The sequence below is a fragment of the Schistocerca nitens genome, chromosome 9, assembly GCF_023898315.1.
Source record: "Schistocerca nitens isolate TAMUIC-IGC-003100 chromosome 9, iqSchNite1.1, whole genome shotgun sequence".
Classification (NCBI taxonomy): domain Eukaryota; kingdom Metazoa; phylum Arthropoda; class Insecta; order Orthoptera; family Acrididae; genus Schistocerca; species Schistocerca nitens.
This window is the reverse complement of record NC_064622.1, coordinates 448,939,164-448,957,319: the sequence shown is the minus strand read 5'-3', so window position 1 is coordinate 448,957,319 and position 18,156 is coordinate 448,939,164. Positions and strand designations below refer to the sequence as shown.

At 48.1% G+C, this 18,156-nt stretch overlaps 1 protein-coding gene across 3 annotated transcripts in view; it reads right to left on the bottom strand.

Annotated features, from left to right (window-relative positions):
• Nucleotides 1-208: 208 nt before the first annotated feature.
• The window catches only part of LOC126203594 (uncharacterized), a 106,459-nt gene continuing 88,511 nt past the window's right edge, over nucleotides 209-18,156 (bottom strand). For all 3 annotated transcript variants that reach the window (XM_049937955.1, XM_049937956.1, XM_049937957.1), the window contains 2 exons: nucleotides 15,707-15,862; nucleotides 209-427 (listed from right to left, as the gene is read on the bottom strand). In XM_049937955.1, the coding sequence (XP_049793912.1) occupies nucleotides 276-427; nucleotides 15,707-15,862 (308 nt within the window). In that variant the 3' untranslated portion in view covers nucleotides 209-275. The remainder of the gene's footprint in view (nucleotides 428-15,706; nucleotides 15,863-18,156) is intronic.

The window sequence follows — 18,156 nt, the reverse complement described above, 5'->3', positions numbered from 1 at the left end:
GTTTCCAATAAGTATCCGTCGATACTGAACATAAAAATGTTATGTTAACAGAATCTTTCGTCGGTTCTTGGTAGAACAACATTATAATAAATGAAAAGCAAACTGGTGCTTTTCATAATGTTACTTACAGAATGTACACCTTCTGTAGGGGTGGACGCGGTAGCAAAACAGTAAACAGTAAAGACAAACAGCTCGGAAATTAGCTTTATTGAAGATACGTACAGTGCAGGAACCACAGAGAACCTGTTACACTTGGCGCCGCCAGCCGGCTCCTGTTATCGCGGGCAGACGTCGTCGAGTGGGACTTTCTGGAAGACCTTGAGGGCGAATTCCAGGAACAGCAGTCCGAACCTCTCCTGGAAGGTGGGCTTCAGCACCGTCCAAAACTCTCTCCAATTGTCGTTCACGAGCTGGCTGAAGTTGGAGCCTAGTCGAAAGAAAAGGCGTCGTTGGTTGTTATCGGAAAGATCTGCCTGTTGGTAAACTGAGGTGAGTGCTCACTCCCTCTGCCTCACTACATCACAAGAAGCACCTACAGGATGTTCCCCAATGCTGTACCGCCCATTCCATAGCGCGTGTTTTAAATTAGTAGCAGTGCAGCGTTCAGATACTCCTAAGAGTGCATATTTTCCACTAAACTTGTTGACTATACACGGAAACAGAAAATAGTAGCTACACTAACTAAAGAGAAGCATATCAAGGAATTCTACATAAATCACCGCACGCTGCAGTGCAGATCCTTGGTCTTCCTGTACGACAGGTAAGGCGTTCTTCCGAGAAATGCCACTTCCGCCACCACAAGCACTGCTGTGTCTTCAGTTTGTACTCAGACTGCTACGTGATGTATGTGCTATGAAAGCTGAGTAATATTAGTACTAATGTTGAGTTAGAAATATAACTGCGGTTCACAAAAGGTAAACGTTACGTTTCTCTAGTGGCTCCCCATTACCAGGCACCTCTCTAAATGAAGTCACAAATAGTAAAAAAGTTGTTGGCATGGCAATAACCTGTCACGCTGTCTGCCGTAGCTTGGATTACTTGTAGACTATCCTTTTATCTCGTCCTTGCTATCGTTGCACAGCTCTAGCTATGTAGCTATATTCAAATGCCTGAAATATATACAAGACGTCGTATCGTTAAAATATTAGCTCTAGAACTATGCTTCCGCCGTTTTTCAATAGATGACAACAGCGGCAATTGGTGGTGCAGAAGATACATAGTAATTTCCATACAATAAGCTTACGTATTTGTAAATGTAAGTCCATCAAAATATTAATCGACTTGTGATGGCATCGTACAGTTATTCTCGATTGAATATGTCAACTTTAACATGAAGAAATCTGCGGCTGAGGCTCATAAAATTATGTGTAATACCTATGGTGAGGAACCTATTATCGTATTTTACAGACTATAAGACTCATTTTCTCCTTCGAAAAATTGCCTCCAGAATTCACATATGAGATTAATATAAAAAGTCCAGTGATTGATTTAAATTTCCCACCAGTCTTAAAAATGGACATACAGGGTGTTTCACTAAATGTGTTTGCCTCTGTAAGTTACGAAGTAATAGGCGACAGTAATATTTATTGCGGTAGGTCACCATAAGAAACGTTACACTGTCTGCGGAGCTAAGAACATACACTCCTGGAAATTGAAATAAGAACACCGTGAATTCATTGTCCCAGGAAGGGGAAACTTTATTGACACATTCCTGGGGTCAGATACATCACATGATCACACTGACAGAACCACAGGCACATAGACACAGGCAACAGAGCATGCACAATGTCGGCACTAGTACAGTGTATATCCACCTTTCGCAGCAATGCAGGCTGCTATTCTCCCATGGAGACGATCGTAGAGATGCTGGATGTAGTCCTGTGGAACGGCTTGCCATGCCATTTCCACCTGGCGCCTCAGTTGGACCAGCGTTCGTGCTGGACGTGCAGACTGCGTGAGACGACGCTTCATCCAGTCCCAAACATGCTCAATGGGGGACAGATCCGGAGATCTTGCTGGCCAGGGTAGTTGACTTACACCTTCTAGAGTACGTTGGGTGGCACGGGATACATGCGGACGTGCATTGTCCTGTTGGAACAGCAAGTTCCCTTGCCGGTCTAGGAATGGTAGAACGGTGGGTTCGATGACGGTTTGGATGTACCGTGCACTATTCAGTGTCCCCTCGACGATCACCAGTGGTGTACGGCCAGTGTAGGAGATCGCTCCTCACACCATGATGCCGGGTGTTGGCCCTGTGTGCCTCGGTCGTATGCAGTCCTGATTGTGGCGCTCACCTGCACGGCGCCAAACACGCATACGACCATCATTGGCACCAAGGCAGAAGCGACTCCCATCGCTGAAGACGACACGTCTCCATTCGTCCCTCCATTCACGCCTGTCGCGACACCACTGGAGGCGGGCTGCACGATGTTGGGGCGTGAGCGGGCACTTCGTAGGATCCTACGGTCTTGCCGTGCATCCGTGCGTCGCTGCGGTCCGGTACCAGGTCGACGGGCACGTGCACCTTCCGCCGACCACTGGCGACAACATCGATGTACTGTGGAGACCTCACGCCCCACGTGTTGAGCAATTCGGCGGTACGTCCACCCGGCCTCCCGCATGCCCACTATACGCCCTCGCTCAAAGTCCGTCAACTGCACATACGGTTCACGTCCACGCTGTCGCGGCATGCTACCAGTGTCAAAGACTGCGATGGAGCTCCGTATGCCACGGCAAACTGGCTGACACTGACGGCGGCGGTGCACAAATGCTGCGCAGCTAGCGCCATTCGACGGCCAACACCGCGGTTCCTGGTGTGTCCGCTGTGCCGTGCGTGTGATCATTGCTTGTACAGCCCTCTCGCAGTGTCCGTAGCAAGTATGGTGGGTCTGACACACCGGTGTCAATGTGTTCTTTTTTCAATTTCCGGGAGTGTAGTTTATTGTGTTATTATCCAAAGAGTTACAGCAAAAAGATACAATTTTTAAAATGGAACAATAGTTGTTTCTATCACGCACTGGACTCAGTAACACCAGCTGTATATACATCAGTTTAAATTACATTCCTATCACTTTTAGTTTGGGAGCTACAACCCTTCAAAGTCTCATGGGCAGATAACACACGCTGTACATAATACATGGCTGTGTTGTGGGTGATGGATGTTCTGGCGGTGGGAAGTTGATGTAAATGAGATGTTCAAATGTGTGTCCATGTTTCTGAATGCACAATGCAATGCGGACGAGATGTAATATCGCCGGTGTCACGGAGCAACATGCGTCCTCGATGCTCCGTTTTAGATCATCTGGGAATGTGATCTCAGTGACGTAAACACGATCCTTTACATATCTCCACAAAATCTGGCGACCTTGCGGGCGATGAATGAGGACCGTGGCGCCCCAACCACCTTCCTGTTTAGTTCTTCCGCAACAGAACGCGCAGAATGGGCTGGGTGACCATCGTGCTGCATCCACACACGGACTCTCGTGTGTAGACACACATGTTCAAGGAGACCGCCCAAACTGTCGACTGTAAACGCGCGATGTAACTCACCTGTCAGTGTACCTGGGAAGTAGTGTGGACCGATGATTTCATCCCCAAGGATTCCACACCATATATTAATAGACCACCTACGTTGGCGGTCGACAGGTCGTACCTACCGAGGATTGTCTGCGGCCCAGTAGTGCACGTTATGGCGATTCACTGCACCATGATTTGTGAACGTGGACTCATCAGAGAACATAACACCTTGTAAAGACTCCACGTGAAATTACGGATGGCCCATTCAGAAAATGTAACTCTCGCACGGAAGTCGTTCCCATGCAGCTCCTGCATCAGTGACAGGCGGTACGGATGAAACCTGTGGCCGTGTACTATGCGCCACACACATGTGGGACTGACACCTGAGACTGCAGCAACGGCTCGTAAGCTGACATGAGGATCGTGGTGTGCTGCAGCTAAAACAAACACCTCCGTCTCCTCACTTCTTGCAGTTTTCGTCTGGTACTGCGGCGGATTACCAAGCTGCCTGTTTCCCGGAGTCGTTGTTTGGCACGTAAGAACGTAATGGCTGCCGGAGCTCTTCGCCTAGGATATCTCACGGTTTACGACATGGCTGCTTCAGTGGCATCGTGTCGGCACTCGCCGAGCATCAGCAACAAGTCAACGTACTCGTTGTTCGTGTATGCCATCTTCATCCGATGTCGGTAACTGTGGTATATTGAGCCCCGTTTGTTTGTGTGGATCGAATTGTCGGGTATGCGTCCGTGAGCGGCGACAGACGGCAGTCTAACAGCGCATCGAGGAAGCTTCTCGCTCCGTGACACCGGCGGCGTTACAACTCGGCCGCACCACATTTAGAAGGCGCATCGCGTTATGCGCAGCGTGTGTGGTATCTGTCCGCGAAACTTTGAAGGTTTGTAGTTCCCAAACTAAATAGGAGTCTAATTTAAATTGATGTATTCATAGCTGATGTTACTGATTCCAGTGCATGGTATAAACAACAATTGTTCCATTTTAAAAATTGTATCTTTTTGTTGTAACTCTTTGGATAATAACACAAAAAATTATGTTCATAGCTCCGCAGTGTAACGTCTCTTCTGGTGACCTACCGCAATAAATATTACCGTCGCCTATTACTTCGTAACTTACAGAGGCAAACACATTTAGTAAAACACCCTGTACATTCGATGCCGCGAGAAACCTTTCTCTGTCTGGCAACATTTGATTCAATTGGCAGCAGCAGTGCACAGATGCTTCGAACATGAGATGCGAGGATTCACAAGTTCGCTAAAACTGTGTCTCTCCCGCCCAGTCATCACAAACCCAGAACACTGTATGAACTATGACGAATCGTTGCAGTCTACAATATCAGTGAACTTGAACTGAACGTGATTTTTGTTATCGGTTATTGTTAGTGGCTACTTTCGAAATGGAAAAAAAATAAAAGGTATTCATATGATGCGGGCTATAAATTGAAAGTAACAGCACATGCAGAAGAACATGGAAACAGCAGCTGAGCGGCATTTAGGCCCTCCTCCAACAGAAAAAATCATTCGCGATTGGCGGGCTAGTAAAGAAGAACTGAAAAAATGAAGAAGACTAAATTTGCAAATAGAGGACTGAATGCAAAATGGCCAAAACTAGAAGATGAATTGGATTCAAGGACACCGTCAAAATGGCATTGGAATTAATACAAAAATGATTCAAATACACGCTTGTAAGCCAGGGCTGCAGTGGAACTTAACAGGCTTTAACGGTGGAGTTGGTAGGTGTTACAGTTTTGTGGAGCGTCATGGACTTAGCACTTCCTTCACCGCTCCTGCACATGCTGCAACGACAGCATCATATTTTTCGAGATTTTGTGGAACTTTTAAGGTTTTCATTCGAATCATCCTCATAATTTTATTTCGTTTCTTCCATAAAATTTATAACAAATACCGCATTGACTTGCTTACTTTCCAAATTTGATTTATAGAATGCCGAATTGTAAGCTCTTGTCCATTACAATCGAAGACGTAGTGAAATTCCTTCTTCAAGTCTAGGAACATGACATCAACCTGAGTGCTATAGCACTGTGGATCTGGTACAGGAGCAGAGCAAGCTGAGTTTCACAAGTTCTCTGTTTGCGGACATCATGTTGACGGCAGTGGTGTAGGCCTATAATAATGTGCCTCTGTCCTACGACCATTCTTGAAAATGTGCGTGACCTGCTCTTTTCTCCAATCCCTTGCTTATGTATAATATCGCCGGAGCAAGAAGCCTGTTTGCAGAATTTCCTTGTATTTTCTCGATGTCGTTCTTTTGACCACGGTGCATCATCCAGTAGGTACACTTCTCGCGATGGATAGTCTCGAGGAAGAACCCTGTAATGGATGATATGCAGTGGTCTGATACGGGTGATGGCATTATTTCCCCAAGCAAGTACTGCATACTGCATACAAGGCTTTCTGCTTAGCATCAGCAGCATGGACGAGCAGCGTAGAGTGGAGTGTCGAGCACCGAAGCCTCCAAGAACCCTGCCACGTATTCTTCTTTGTGTTGGCCACATTTAAGATATCTGTCCAGAAAGACGCCGAGGCATCAGGCAGATGGTGGCTGCTTTACGGCTGTTACCTACACCAAGATCGGTGACAGAGCTACTGGTACCACCCTCTTTGTAATAACGATAGGCTGTATCTTGTTTGGATTGAAAGTTAGTCGCCCAGTCGACGAATTGATTTATCACCAACTGAAATCTTTGTTGGAGTATCTGTGCATTACGGCTTTTGGTGCGCAAGGCTGTTGGGTTAGGTAAATTTGCAACGTCCGCAGAGAGACATTCCTGAAATAGTTGCATTTGATGTTGTTTGTGTTAGTGCTCCTCCTTGCAAAGAAGATGGCTTCGGCATCGATAAGAAATACACTCCTGGAAATGGAAAAAAGAACACATTGACACCGGTGTGTCAGACCCACCATACTTGCTCCGGACACTGCGAGAGGGCTGTACAAGCAATGATCACACGCACGGCACAGCGGACACACCAGGAACCGCGGTGTTGGCCGTCGAATGGCGCTAGCTGCGCAGCATTTGTGCACCGCCGCCGTCAGTGTCAGCCAGTTTGCCGTGGCATACGGAGCTCCACCGCAGTCTTTAACACTGGTAGCATGCCGCGACAGCGTGGACGTGAACCGTATGTGCAGTTGACGGACTTTGAGCGAGGGCGTATAGTGGGCATGCGGGAGGCCGGGTGGACGTACCGCCGAATTGCTCAGCACGTGGGGCGTGAGGTCTCCACAGTACATCGATGTTGTCGCCAGTGGTCGGCGGAAGGTGCACGTGCCCGTCGACCTGGGACCGGACCGCAGCGACGCACGGATGCACGCCAAGACCGTAGGATCCTACGCAGTGCCGTAGGGGACCGCACCGCCACTTCCCAGCAAATTAGGGACACTGTTGCTCCTGGGGTATCGGCGAGGACCATTCGCAACCGTCTCCATGAAGCTGGGCTACGGTCCCGCACACCGTTAGGCCGTCTTCCGCTCACGCCCCAACATCGTGTAGCCCGCCTCCAGTGGTGTCGCGACAGGCGTGAATGGAGGGACGAATGGAGACGTGTCGTCTTCAGCGATGAGAGTCGCTTCTGCCTTGGTGCCAATGATGGTCGTATGCGTGTTTGGCGCCGTGCAGGTGAGCGCCACAATCAGGACTGCATACGACCGAGGCACACAGGGCCAACACCCGGCATCATGGTGTGGGAAGCGATCTCCTACACTGGCCGTACACCACTGGTGATCGTCGAGGGGACACTGAATAGTGCACGGTACATCCAAACCGTCATCGAACCCATCGTTCTACCATTCCTAGACCGGCAAGGGAACTTGCTGTTCCAACAGGACAATGCACGTCCGCATGTATCCCGTGCCACCCAACGTGCTCTAGAAGGTGTAAGTCAACTACCCTGGCCAGCAAGATCTCCGGATCTGTCCCCCATTGAGCATGTTTGGGACTGGATGAAGCGTCGTCTCACGCGGTCTGCACGTCCAGCACGAACGCTGGTCCAACTGAGGCGCCAGGTGGAAATGTCATGGCAAGCCGTTCCACAGGACTACATCCAGCATCTCTACGATCGTCTCCATGGGAGAATAGCAGCCTGCATTGCTGCGAAAGGTGGATATACACTGTACTAGTGCCGACATTGTGCATGCTCTGTTGCCTGTTTCTATGTGCCTGTGGTTCTGTAAGTGTGATCATGTGATGTATCTGACCCCAGGAATGTGTCAATAAAGTGTCCCCTTCCTGGGACAATGAATTCACGGTGTTCTTATTTCAATTTCCAGGAGTGTATTACCGATTAATGGAAGCCGTTCGTTACTTCCGCTGTGATGATGTGCAGAAGCCCTTTCTTTGACCAGGCTCATATCGAGCACTTGCGGTTATCGTCGAGATGCGCAGAAAGTTGGCTCTTGGAGGCCAATAATAGTTCACTGATGTTGCTGTAAGACATATGGTAATTCCCTGCCACGCAGCAGTTTTGCTTTGAGTCTTCTCCGACAAAAATAATACATGGGAGGGATAACAACACTGCAGAATCATTGATCTCGCGTGTGTCATGTGGTGACTTGAACCTCACTACAAAGGTTTTTGATCTCGGTTGGTTTCGACGGCGATAGCAGTTGCCTTAACAATGATTAGGACTCGTAAGTTTAGCTAATGATATCGTAGGGTGCGGTGTGTGTAACAGTCAATGCAAGCCACAGGGTGATCAGTTCCCCATCACCAACTGTTGCTGACTTTCAGACTGACCCCTGCGGCAAAGAGTGTTTTCCCCAAAAAGCACAGGTAGATGTAAAACTAAAGGAATAACAACCCTCGGTCGCAAAAATGAAGTCTTTTGACCTATGTTTCGGCAACTTCATCAGAAGTAAAACGTTCAAACTGGCATGTCACGTATGAAATAAATATCAAGCGCTAAAGCTTTAGTCACAATATTTTAAAACAGAGGAACAGTCGACAGTATTCCTGCTGTGTGTGCATGCCGTTTATGATCCACACCCCTACCTTGAGATGTGATTTGAGGTCCAGGTTGTATTTGACTGGGTTTTGGGTAATGGATCTGCGGTCCTTTCGGTGCAGTAGTTACGATGAGCTGCAGCTGTCAGAAGGGCAGATGTGAACTCGGCAGTACGAGACCCGTTACGACACAGCACCCCCTCTAGTCCCGATGCACGTCTTGATCCAGTTTGGAAGACTAGGACAAAACCATTACTTCCCCTTCTGAGGCAAGCTGGCTTACAACTGTTCTAACTGGCGCTGGAATGCTGAGACCAGAACGGAGTTGACATCTGAGCTGATACCACACATATTCTATCGGGGACAGATTTTGGTATCTTGCTGGACATGGGAGGACCTCAGCATCACGCAGGCTATTCATAGAGACACATGCCATGTGTGTACTATTGTTCTATTAGCAGCGCGATACAGTCTCATGAAAGATAGCAGCATGAGGACCGAGAAGTTCTGTGACGTATTGTTGCGTCGCCAGAATTCTCTGAATTCCTGCCGCCCCTAACGTGAAGTATCAAGGCATGCCCAATGCTTCGCCACACCAGCGCCAGGAACTACACTGGTGTGCCTCTCCGAAACACTGGGTAATGGCTCACAGCCGCGCTCGTCGACGACGCTCCTGTGTATTACGTTTCCATGCTCGTCGCCAAATATGTGGCGTCTAGGAAACCTGCGTACTCGGTTCGTAGACAAACACATCAAACAAATCGTATTAGTGAGTTTTATTACAATAATAATAGAAACAATACTTAACTTTTGCAACTGCACGGATGTGTCGCAAGCAAAGTGCGACATATGAAATAAGCAATCGCAGGTTTGTGCTACGTAGATAGCACAAGTGTAGTGTCTAGGGTTGATGCTTCTATACAAGTACCTAACCCGAAGCTGCTTTTCAACTGGGGCGTCGCCAGTCGGTCGAGGCGCTCATGTCCTCTTCACGTAGGGGCCGCTGCTGTTGCGTTGTCGTCCTGGAGAGGGGTCGGTCAGCGTGCGATTGGCTGACGTGTTGTCAAAGCCACCTCTTCTCTATCGTTCCCGACTGGGGTGCCGGCGCTTGACTTTATGTCGTAACACTCTGGGGCTGTGCAGAACTGCGACTCAACACTGAACACAATGCGACGTCACTCACAGCAGTCCACGATACCTGGTCATCGCACCACTCCAAACGGAGGCGTTTGTGTTGTAGCGCTAACAGCAGCCCACACGTGGGACAGTAATTCCCTAGAGTGGCTACTGATTGTCTCACATCAACGGCGCGGGATGGCACGAAATGTTGCACCTCTGGTCAGAGACTAGCAGTAGCCCCACTAGGGACTTACTGTCCAATGCGTGGGCTGCTGATAACACTACAACTCAAATGCCTCCACTTCTCATCAGGCCAACGACTGTAATACACACAGTTCTTAATACTGAGATTCCTGGCTTACACGTATGTACTATTTTATTGCCCGGAAAATGAAGATTTCGTTAATAGTTGCCTATATCATTGTCTCATATTGAAATGCTATAATATTAAGAAATAGAATGAGAGCCTGCTATTAATCGGAAGTGGAACATGAGTCTTGGGCAGATTATTATTATTTTATAATCAATATTCACACTGAAACAGTAGATGCAGCAGTTCTATGACACATCACGATACAACGCTACTAGTCACAATGATAGTTAAACTGCTCTGATTCAGTCTTGCGCCTAAATACAAACAAAAATGTTATCGGTATTCTTTACTTTTATTACTTTTCGCCGCTTGACACGTGGAACGATAACTTCTAATTACACGGTAAATGGGTGACTCACTGCACTTAAGAAGAGTTGAAAGAAAGTGTTAGTCTAGCATTATTCTAACTAATCGTGTGCTTCCAAGTGTTCTGCCAACTGGTGTTTTTTATTCAAATCCGAAGGCAGTGTCGTGAGCGAAGTACAACACTTAGAACTCAAACGACGTTTATTACTAAAACCACCGTACAACCACAAAAAAAATCGAATACTCCAGAATACTAGTCTTTATACACACTTCGAGTATTACTTAATCAGCAAACTTTACAAACATATTTCAACAACGATGTGGTGGTCGGCTTTACACTGGCTACTTGCAGCACGTCAGCCGGCGGTGGCAACCAGCACGCCGCACTGCGTTCGGTGTAACACATCGCACGTTACCCCTGCTGCGCAAACATCGATCTGTTGTTTCAGAAATTCTCATTGGAGCCGACTGCAGCACCAAGTCAAGTGGGTGTGTCTAACAACGAGAAACAGTGTCTTGCAATTGCGTGGACCATCAACGAGTCCCGGTCGTATTTATTTGGCAAACCATTCACCACTTCTGCATCGTTGAATGTCTCATCGCCGATGTGCGTGTCTGGACTGTAGCAGGGTTTCATACGGAGCATGATATCTCTCCGCTTTCGTCTCCTAGATGAAGTGTCATAATTCTCGACTCCCTGTGTCACGTCCACCAAGGAATGAATGATATGATACGACCGCAAGTAGCATTCTATTAGCTTTTCCGATAGCCCTACTATCCGCATATGCGTTATTATCAACACCAGGCCTGCTGAGCTGTATCTCAATGGTCGGTGTTAGACACTGCAGCGCTTTCGGTCCTTTACCTTGGCGTCCAGGGGCTGTAAGCGAACTAGCTGTCTTGCTTTTTCCGTCGCGAAGATGAAGTATTTCACGTAGGTATCCTCAGTCGTCCAGTTCCAACGGGAACACTATCCATTGTCGTTGCGGCCTCCCGACCATGGTGCGGAAATAACTCGTTCTGCTGTATGTGAACATCACGACGGGCATCACTGTATCCCAGGCTCTCTGTTCGACATTAGTGCACATCGAGAGCATATCTGTCAGCGTTATCTGAGCCCATACGTCTGTAGATCACAGGCAGTGGCACCCTGTGAGCGATATAGCAACGCGAAATTATCTCTGATACTATTGTCCACAGGAAAATTTTTCAGAGATCAGAAATCGTCACACGGGGCTCTCCGTGTTTCAAAGTGACGTCTTTCACAAGGAACTTTGCAATATTCCAGAGCTTCAGCGGTCGCCACAGCTCTAGTGACACACAGTGGGCGAGATAATCAGTGAATCCACCGACTCGCGTTTGTCGGCTTCAGGACCCTCCGCAAGAGGTCGACTCCAGTTCGGTGGAATGGCGCTACTGAGGGTGGAATTGGTACCAGATTCCCCAGACGGATCCTTCAGGCTAGTCAGCTAGCAGAGAGAATATACTTATATGTCCGAAAGAACAGACACCATTCATGACCAGCAGCCGTCTAGAACGAAATTAGAATTATATATTAACACCTTCAGCTGCTGACGCGTGTTGATATATACCAACGGGACAGGTGAAAATGTGTGCCCCGGCCGGGACTCGAACCCGGGATCTCTTGCTTACATGGCAGACGCCCTATCCATCTGAGCCACCGAGGGCACAGAGGATAGTGCGACTGCAGGGACTACCTCGCGCACGCCTCCCGCGAGACCCACAGACCATATCCATATAAATATATAGTTCTGGCAATACCGGCCATGACCTTCTTATTCTGTGCGGATGCACAAATATTACCCGAACTCTTACGGGACTTGGTAAAAATGTCTTCCACGAGTAAGGAGTGTGTTGGGTAGGAACACTACGAATGTAGTGTGTGGACATATAAGGTGAGAGTGTGGGTCTCGCGGGAGGCGTGCGCGAGATAGTCCCTGCAGTCGCACTATCCTCTGTGCCCTCGGTGGCTCAGATGGATAGAGCGTCTGCCATGTAAGCAGGAGATCCCGGGTTCGAGTCCCGATCGGGGCACACATTTTCACCTGTCCCCTTTGGTGTATATCAACGCCCGTCAGCAACTGAAGGTATTAATATATAATTCTAATTTCGTAGGAGAGAGAATGGCGGTCCATTACAGTGGTGAATGGTTTGCCAAATAAATACGGCCGGGACTCGTTGATGGTCCACACAATTGCAAGGCACTGTTTCTCAGTGTTGGAGCATTTCGTCTTGGAGAGTTATCTGGAAGCGTAAGCTACCACTTTTTTAACACCTTGCTGAATTTCTACTAGAATTGCACCTGTACCAAAACGGCTAGTGATAAATTCTTTCTCTGTCTCATATACGATGTTAGAACTGCAGATGATGTTATCGCCTCATTAAGGACGAGAAAAGACCTTTTCTGCACCTCATTCCATGAAAATCTATTGTCTTTTGCAGTTGTTATTGCAAGGGACGTGTGTTGGTACAGAAGTCTTTTTTGAAACGCCGGTAGTACGACCACATTTTGGGAAGACTTGTCATACCATGAATATTCTGGGGAGCTGAAGATCTATGATTGCACTTACATTCTCTAGACTCGAACGGACTCCTTCGCAATTACCTGTATGTCCCAAGATTTGTATTTCGAGAAAGAGGTAGTTTTTCAGATTCAGGAGGAGACCTGTGGTTTGAACACATTTTATGTTCTCCAAATGTCTTCGGAGAAACGACAATGTTATCCAGACAGCAAAGACACGTCGTCCATCTATGGCGACGAAGCAGGTTGTCTATCATATATTCCAAGGTGGCTGGAGAGTTACACAGCCCAAACGGCATAACTTTAAATACATGTAGGGTGTCAGGAGTTGTGAAGATAGAATTTCACCGGTCAGACTGCCAGTGGCTTGTCTACATGTCCATAGCTGAGAAACACTTTGCTCCTTTCAAGTAGACTGGGGTGTCATCAGTATGCAGCAATGGGTAGACATCTTAGTTCACGATTCTGTTCAGTTGTCAGCAGTCGATGGAGAAACGCCATGTGCCATCCTCCCTCTTCACGAGGATCTAGAAGAGGACCAAGGACTCTCTGTAGGTTCGATGATGTCATTTTGCAGCATCTTCTCCACACCCTCCCGGATTATCTGTACGGCAGCCAGCTGGATAATTAGTGGATTATCACCCACCTGTGTTGATATTTTGTTTGTAATAAGTTCCTATGGCACCAAACTGCAGAGGTCATCGGTCTCTACGCTTACAAATCACTTAATCAAACTAACACGCTGAGGACAACACACACACCCATGCGCGAGTGAGGATTCGAACCTCTCACGGGGATAGCCGCCTGAACCGTGGCAAGGAGCCCTAGACCACGCGGCTACCCAGTGCGGCCCTGTGTTGACATGGTATTCTACCAAGGGCTGCTTGGTCTGTCGTTTCGCCACTCCTGATTTGAAAGCATCTGAAAATTGACGCAGAGCAGCTATCATTTGCCCACGTTGTTCCTCTGTCAGGATCCTATTGGCATTTCGACTGTAGCTTCGTTCCCTGTATTGTCTGTTGTGGTAGCGGAGGACAGTTCTTTGTTTATGACACTAAGTTACCCTACCCGGCTTTTTCGCCTGTCACTACGCACATACGTTTAGGGATGAGTTGTGGCTGTTCACCTTCTGTCCCGCAATGTAGTCTTGTTTATCTGGCGACAATAGGTATTCAATGTCATAGAAAAATAAGCAGCTAGGCTGCCTGTCGACGATGACATCAGACAGATTTCATGACGTGGTGGTGACTGTCGCCCATCGGGGATTTTCACCCAGGTCGACATCACCTTCATTCATCGTAGCCTCTCTCACTTTTCTTGAAGTCGGCGAGTGACTTGTACCTCTGTACGGTGGCGGGAATTGGCTGTGGCGTTATTGGGAGAGAAATAATCCAGTGTACGGCAGTGGACTTTGTCCCACATGTTGACTATGATCGTCTGCAGTTGACTGGCATGGATAGGATTATTCTGATGGTTGACGTCTGGCAACGTAATAGTCGTCAAACACTCGTCTCGTCTATCTGCAGTGGCGGACGTGTCCAGGATGCCCACAGTGAAAACATATCCTGTTGTTATATGTGCTACAATTCTCTGTTCTTTTGTGAGCGTTTTACTTGATGGGGGAGTTGTACCTTCGTTGGCCGACGCTGGGTTCACGTTTGGCGGCGCGTCCTACTAGTGGCGGAGATTGGTGTCATAGATCGATAGACTTCTTCTTCAACATACCATATTACCTCCTGACGTCTGACGTCGTCATTGGTGACGTACTCGGTCCGACTTTTCTGGCGGCCATACACTGTTTGTATCTCTTCCCTTACAATCTGAACTCAGAGAGGTGAGCTCATGGTAGTCCTCCACAACTTCCACAGTGACCACATCCGGCACTCCGTAATACTTCGTTCATGGGAGTGTCTTCGGCTGCATTTCTGCGATTCGCTGGCACTACTTGATGAATTCCTCTGCCGTCGTGCCGTGCTTTACCCGGAAAGCTTGGTAGACATCTTCTGCCACTCCTTCCATCCTGTGTGAAATTTTGTCGACTTCTTTTGTACTCGGATTCAAGAGGAGGCATAGGGCCGAACCACTGTGCATGTACGACTGTGCCGTTTGCAAATGATGCTGGGCCCTGTTCTTCAACTGTTCTTCCGTTAAGCGGACTTGCTGCTCACTTCATTGTTCTCGAACCACTGTTGGGCTGTGGCGTCCAAGCTGAAGTATACGTTTGGTAAACAGATCATGTCATCCCACTTGTCATATTTGGCCACTTGGTCGACTTTCAGTCATTTCGTTGGGTGCTGCCGACTATCCGCGGAAAACACCGCTGGATGCCTGATGTGAAACTGACTTACTGAGGTTTTGGAATGCACAGGTCTTCAGAGTATATTTTAGTATTTCGGCTTTTGTCCATGTAGGCCATGGCTTTCACATAGCCTAATTGGAATGTAGATAGTAATGTAGATGTTTTGAAGTACCTACCGTCTCCACCAAACAGTGCTACGCCGAATCTACAAGCAAGTAAGAATCCGAAGGCAGGGTCGTCAGTGGAGAACGACATGTAGGACTACATGCACGTTTATTTCTGACACCAAGGTACGGCCACAACAGAACTGAGCTCCTGGATGGAGAATGCAGCTCTTCATGCGAACATCGAACATTCCAGAATACTGGTATTTATACAAACTTCGAATATTTCAGAACATAGAAACTTTACAAATATAAGAAATTTCAAGAGAATTCCAGAAACGACGAATACCAGTTAGTTGCTGGTAATCGGGTTTGAACCGGCGACCCGCGTTACGCCGCGGCAGTATCATTGTAAAGTACAGTTACGTTGCGTTGTACAAGGATGGTTGTATAATTGAGAGTGTATGAAACGTACCCAGACTGAGTGCACCGATCATGAGGGGGTCGCCGAAGTTGAGCTGCGCGGAGCCCAGGCTGAGGACCTCCAGTGCAAAGCGCTGGGGTCTCCAGTGGACGTGGCACTCCCTCTGCACGCGCTCTGACTCCAGCCGCAGCTGCGCCGTCACGTTACCTGCCAACAGCAAAGTCCTGACTGCACGAGCGGCCGGGGCTACAGCGAGCTAGCGTGAAGTACTGTCAGCGAGTCTGAATACATATAGCGGGGACACCTGTGGCGTGAGCGTGGTGCACTACGGATGCCTCCAACATCAAACGGAAACTGTGACATCACTTCAGCGTAACGTTGTTCGTTTGCGTTCTGCACTCACAAGAAAATATCACCAACTTTAATTAATATTTTAATGAGAATAAAGCACACTAGCAAGTTACCTTCCCCAGCAGTTGCTGCCACGGAAAAAATAATTGTAACAGTACGAAGTTATGACCTTCTGAAAGTACAGCTTTTAAACTTCCATGAGCAAAGTTTGTTTGAGACGCGCTTCACCCCACTGCGGCCGCCCGAGCGCGAAGTACTGTACAGCGGAACGAGTAAGAGTTCTGTGCAGTACTACAGTGGTCAAAATAAATGTTGCATATGGCTTTATTGTCAACACTTGACACGACAGGTAACAAACCTGATTTTGTCTGTCGTTATAGTCAACTAAGAAAACAAAAATAACGAAAATAAACACATTTACATTTGACAAACAAAAAACAAAAACAAAACCTCACAAAAGATTCCAGCGCAAACACTACATTTTCTTGAGTCACCTTGTGTGATACATTGGTTGTCAACCAACTGGCCTGCCTCGCAACTGGAGGCTAGGCATTCGCTTTACCAAATTATCCAGATAAGCCTGTCGAATTTGGCCCGTTCATCCACAACGGCCTCTGAGGCACTTGAGATCCTGGTGGGGCAGAACGATTGTAAACAGCTCGGTTTATATTTGCGCCGATACAATCTCAATGCATGTACGACCTTGAGGATATGGAATCCGCTACGTCCTACTTATTCTTTGCTCCAGTAGAGAGGTGTCCACAATATTCTGACGATTGGGACGTGCGCTGCCGTCCATCAGCGTGAATCCCGCTCCAATGTGTTCACACCATGGAGCCACAACCCGTGCAAGGATGTCGTCCCAATACTTCACACCAGATATACCCCCACGTATTGACACAAGAGGAACCGCCTTGTTAAGGGTACCGGTCTACGATGCAGTTAGGGTGTAAAGTTTGTCCTCGTTGCTCTCACACATGAGTATCACTAGTGTCAGGATGGAGACTGGCATGGGTCTCATCAGGAAAGGGCGTTGTGTCCCACTGCTACCTAGTCCAAAGACTGGTTTCGTGCCGATGCGACACGAGCCGCTCTCCGAACCCTATGTAGAGGAGATGCCTTGAGAGACCTTCTGGCACGTAATCCCTGCTCCTGGAGCCTACATCGCATCGTTTGTGTTGACACCTGCACTCCTGCAGCAGTTTGGAGATGTATTGCATTGTGTTGATGGTATCTACTTCCTGTCATACGCAGATATCGGTCCTGTACACCTAGTGTTTTTCTCCCGCGGCCACTTCTGTGATGATCCTCAACTGATTCTGTCGCTAGAAACATGTTCCATTGTTCCACTGATTCACAGTGACATTACATGCTCCTATTACAGTGAGTATACAGAGTCTCTGATCGTACGTTGTTGTTTTCAGAACCATCCTATTTCAACACAACTCTCGAAATGACGCACAGCACAAGTGCTGCAATGTTTACAGGTGACACGGTTGCCACAGACTGCACATACTGGCCCCTCACCATGGAAACATGGACTATTTCTGCAAGAATGACATTACAAACCCCCCCCCCCCCCCCTGCAGGTTCGGGGGTAAGAATAGGCCCGCGGTATTCCTGCCTGTCGTAGGAGGCGACTAAAAGGAGTCTCCAACGTTTCAGCCTTAATGTGATGGTCCCCTAAGGGGTTTCACCGCTACATTTCCAAAGTTTTCATTAGTGCGTACCATTCGGGGAAGGACGCCTTCGTGCTGCATCTTAAATCCATCTTGCCCTAAGATCTGGCATACCCGATTTGTCATGGAGTTGGACTTACACCGAGCTTCCGGTCACATCAGCTGCAGTGTTTTTCAGGCAGCATACATTCCCTCCGTTGTGCACTTCTATCTTCGCCCTCGTGATACACATGGATATTCGACACCCGACATACAGCACAGTAGCCAGTCCATTGTGGTTGGGTTGTCATGTAACCTCTTGGTGGTAGCCCCCTGACTATACAGGGATCGCATTGCTGATGCCTGAGTTGCCACCTCCACACATATGCTGAGGAGTAGATGCCTATCCCTCTGGGGCATCAGGACTCCCGGCAAAGGCCATCCTACCAGGTGGTCTTTGCTGTGGCTGGGTGGCGCCCATGGGGAGAGCTC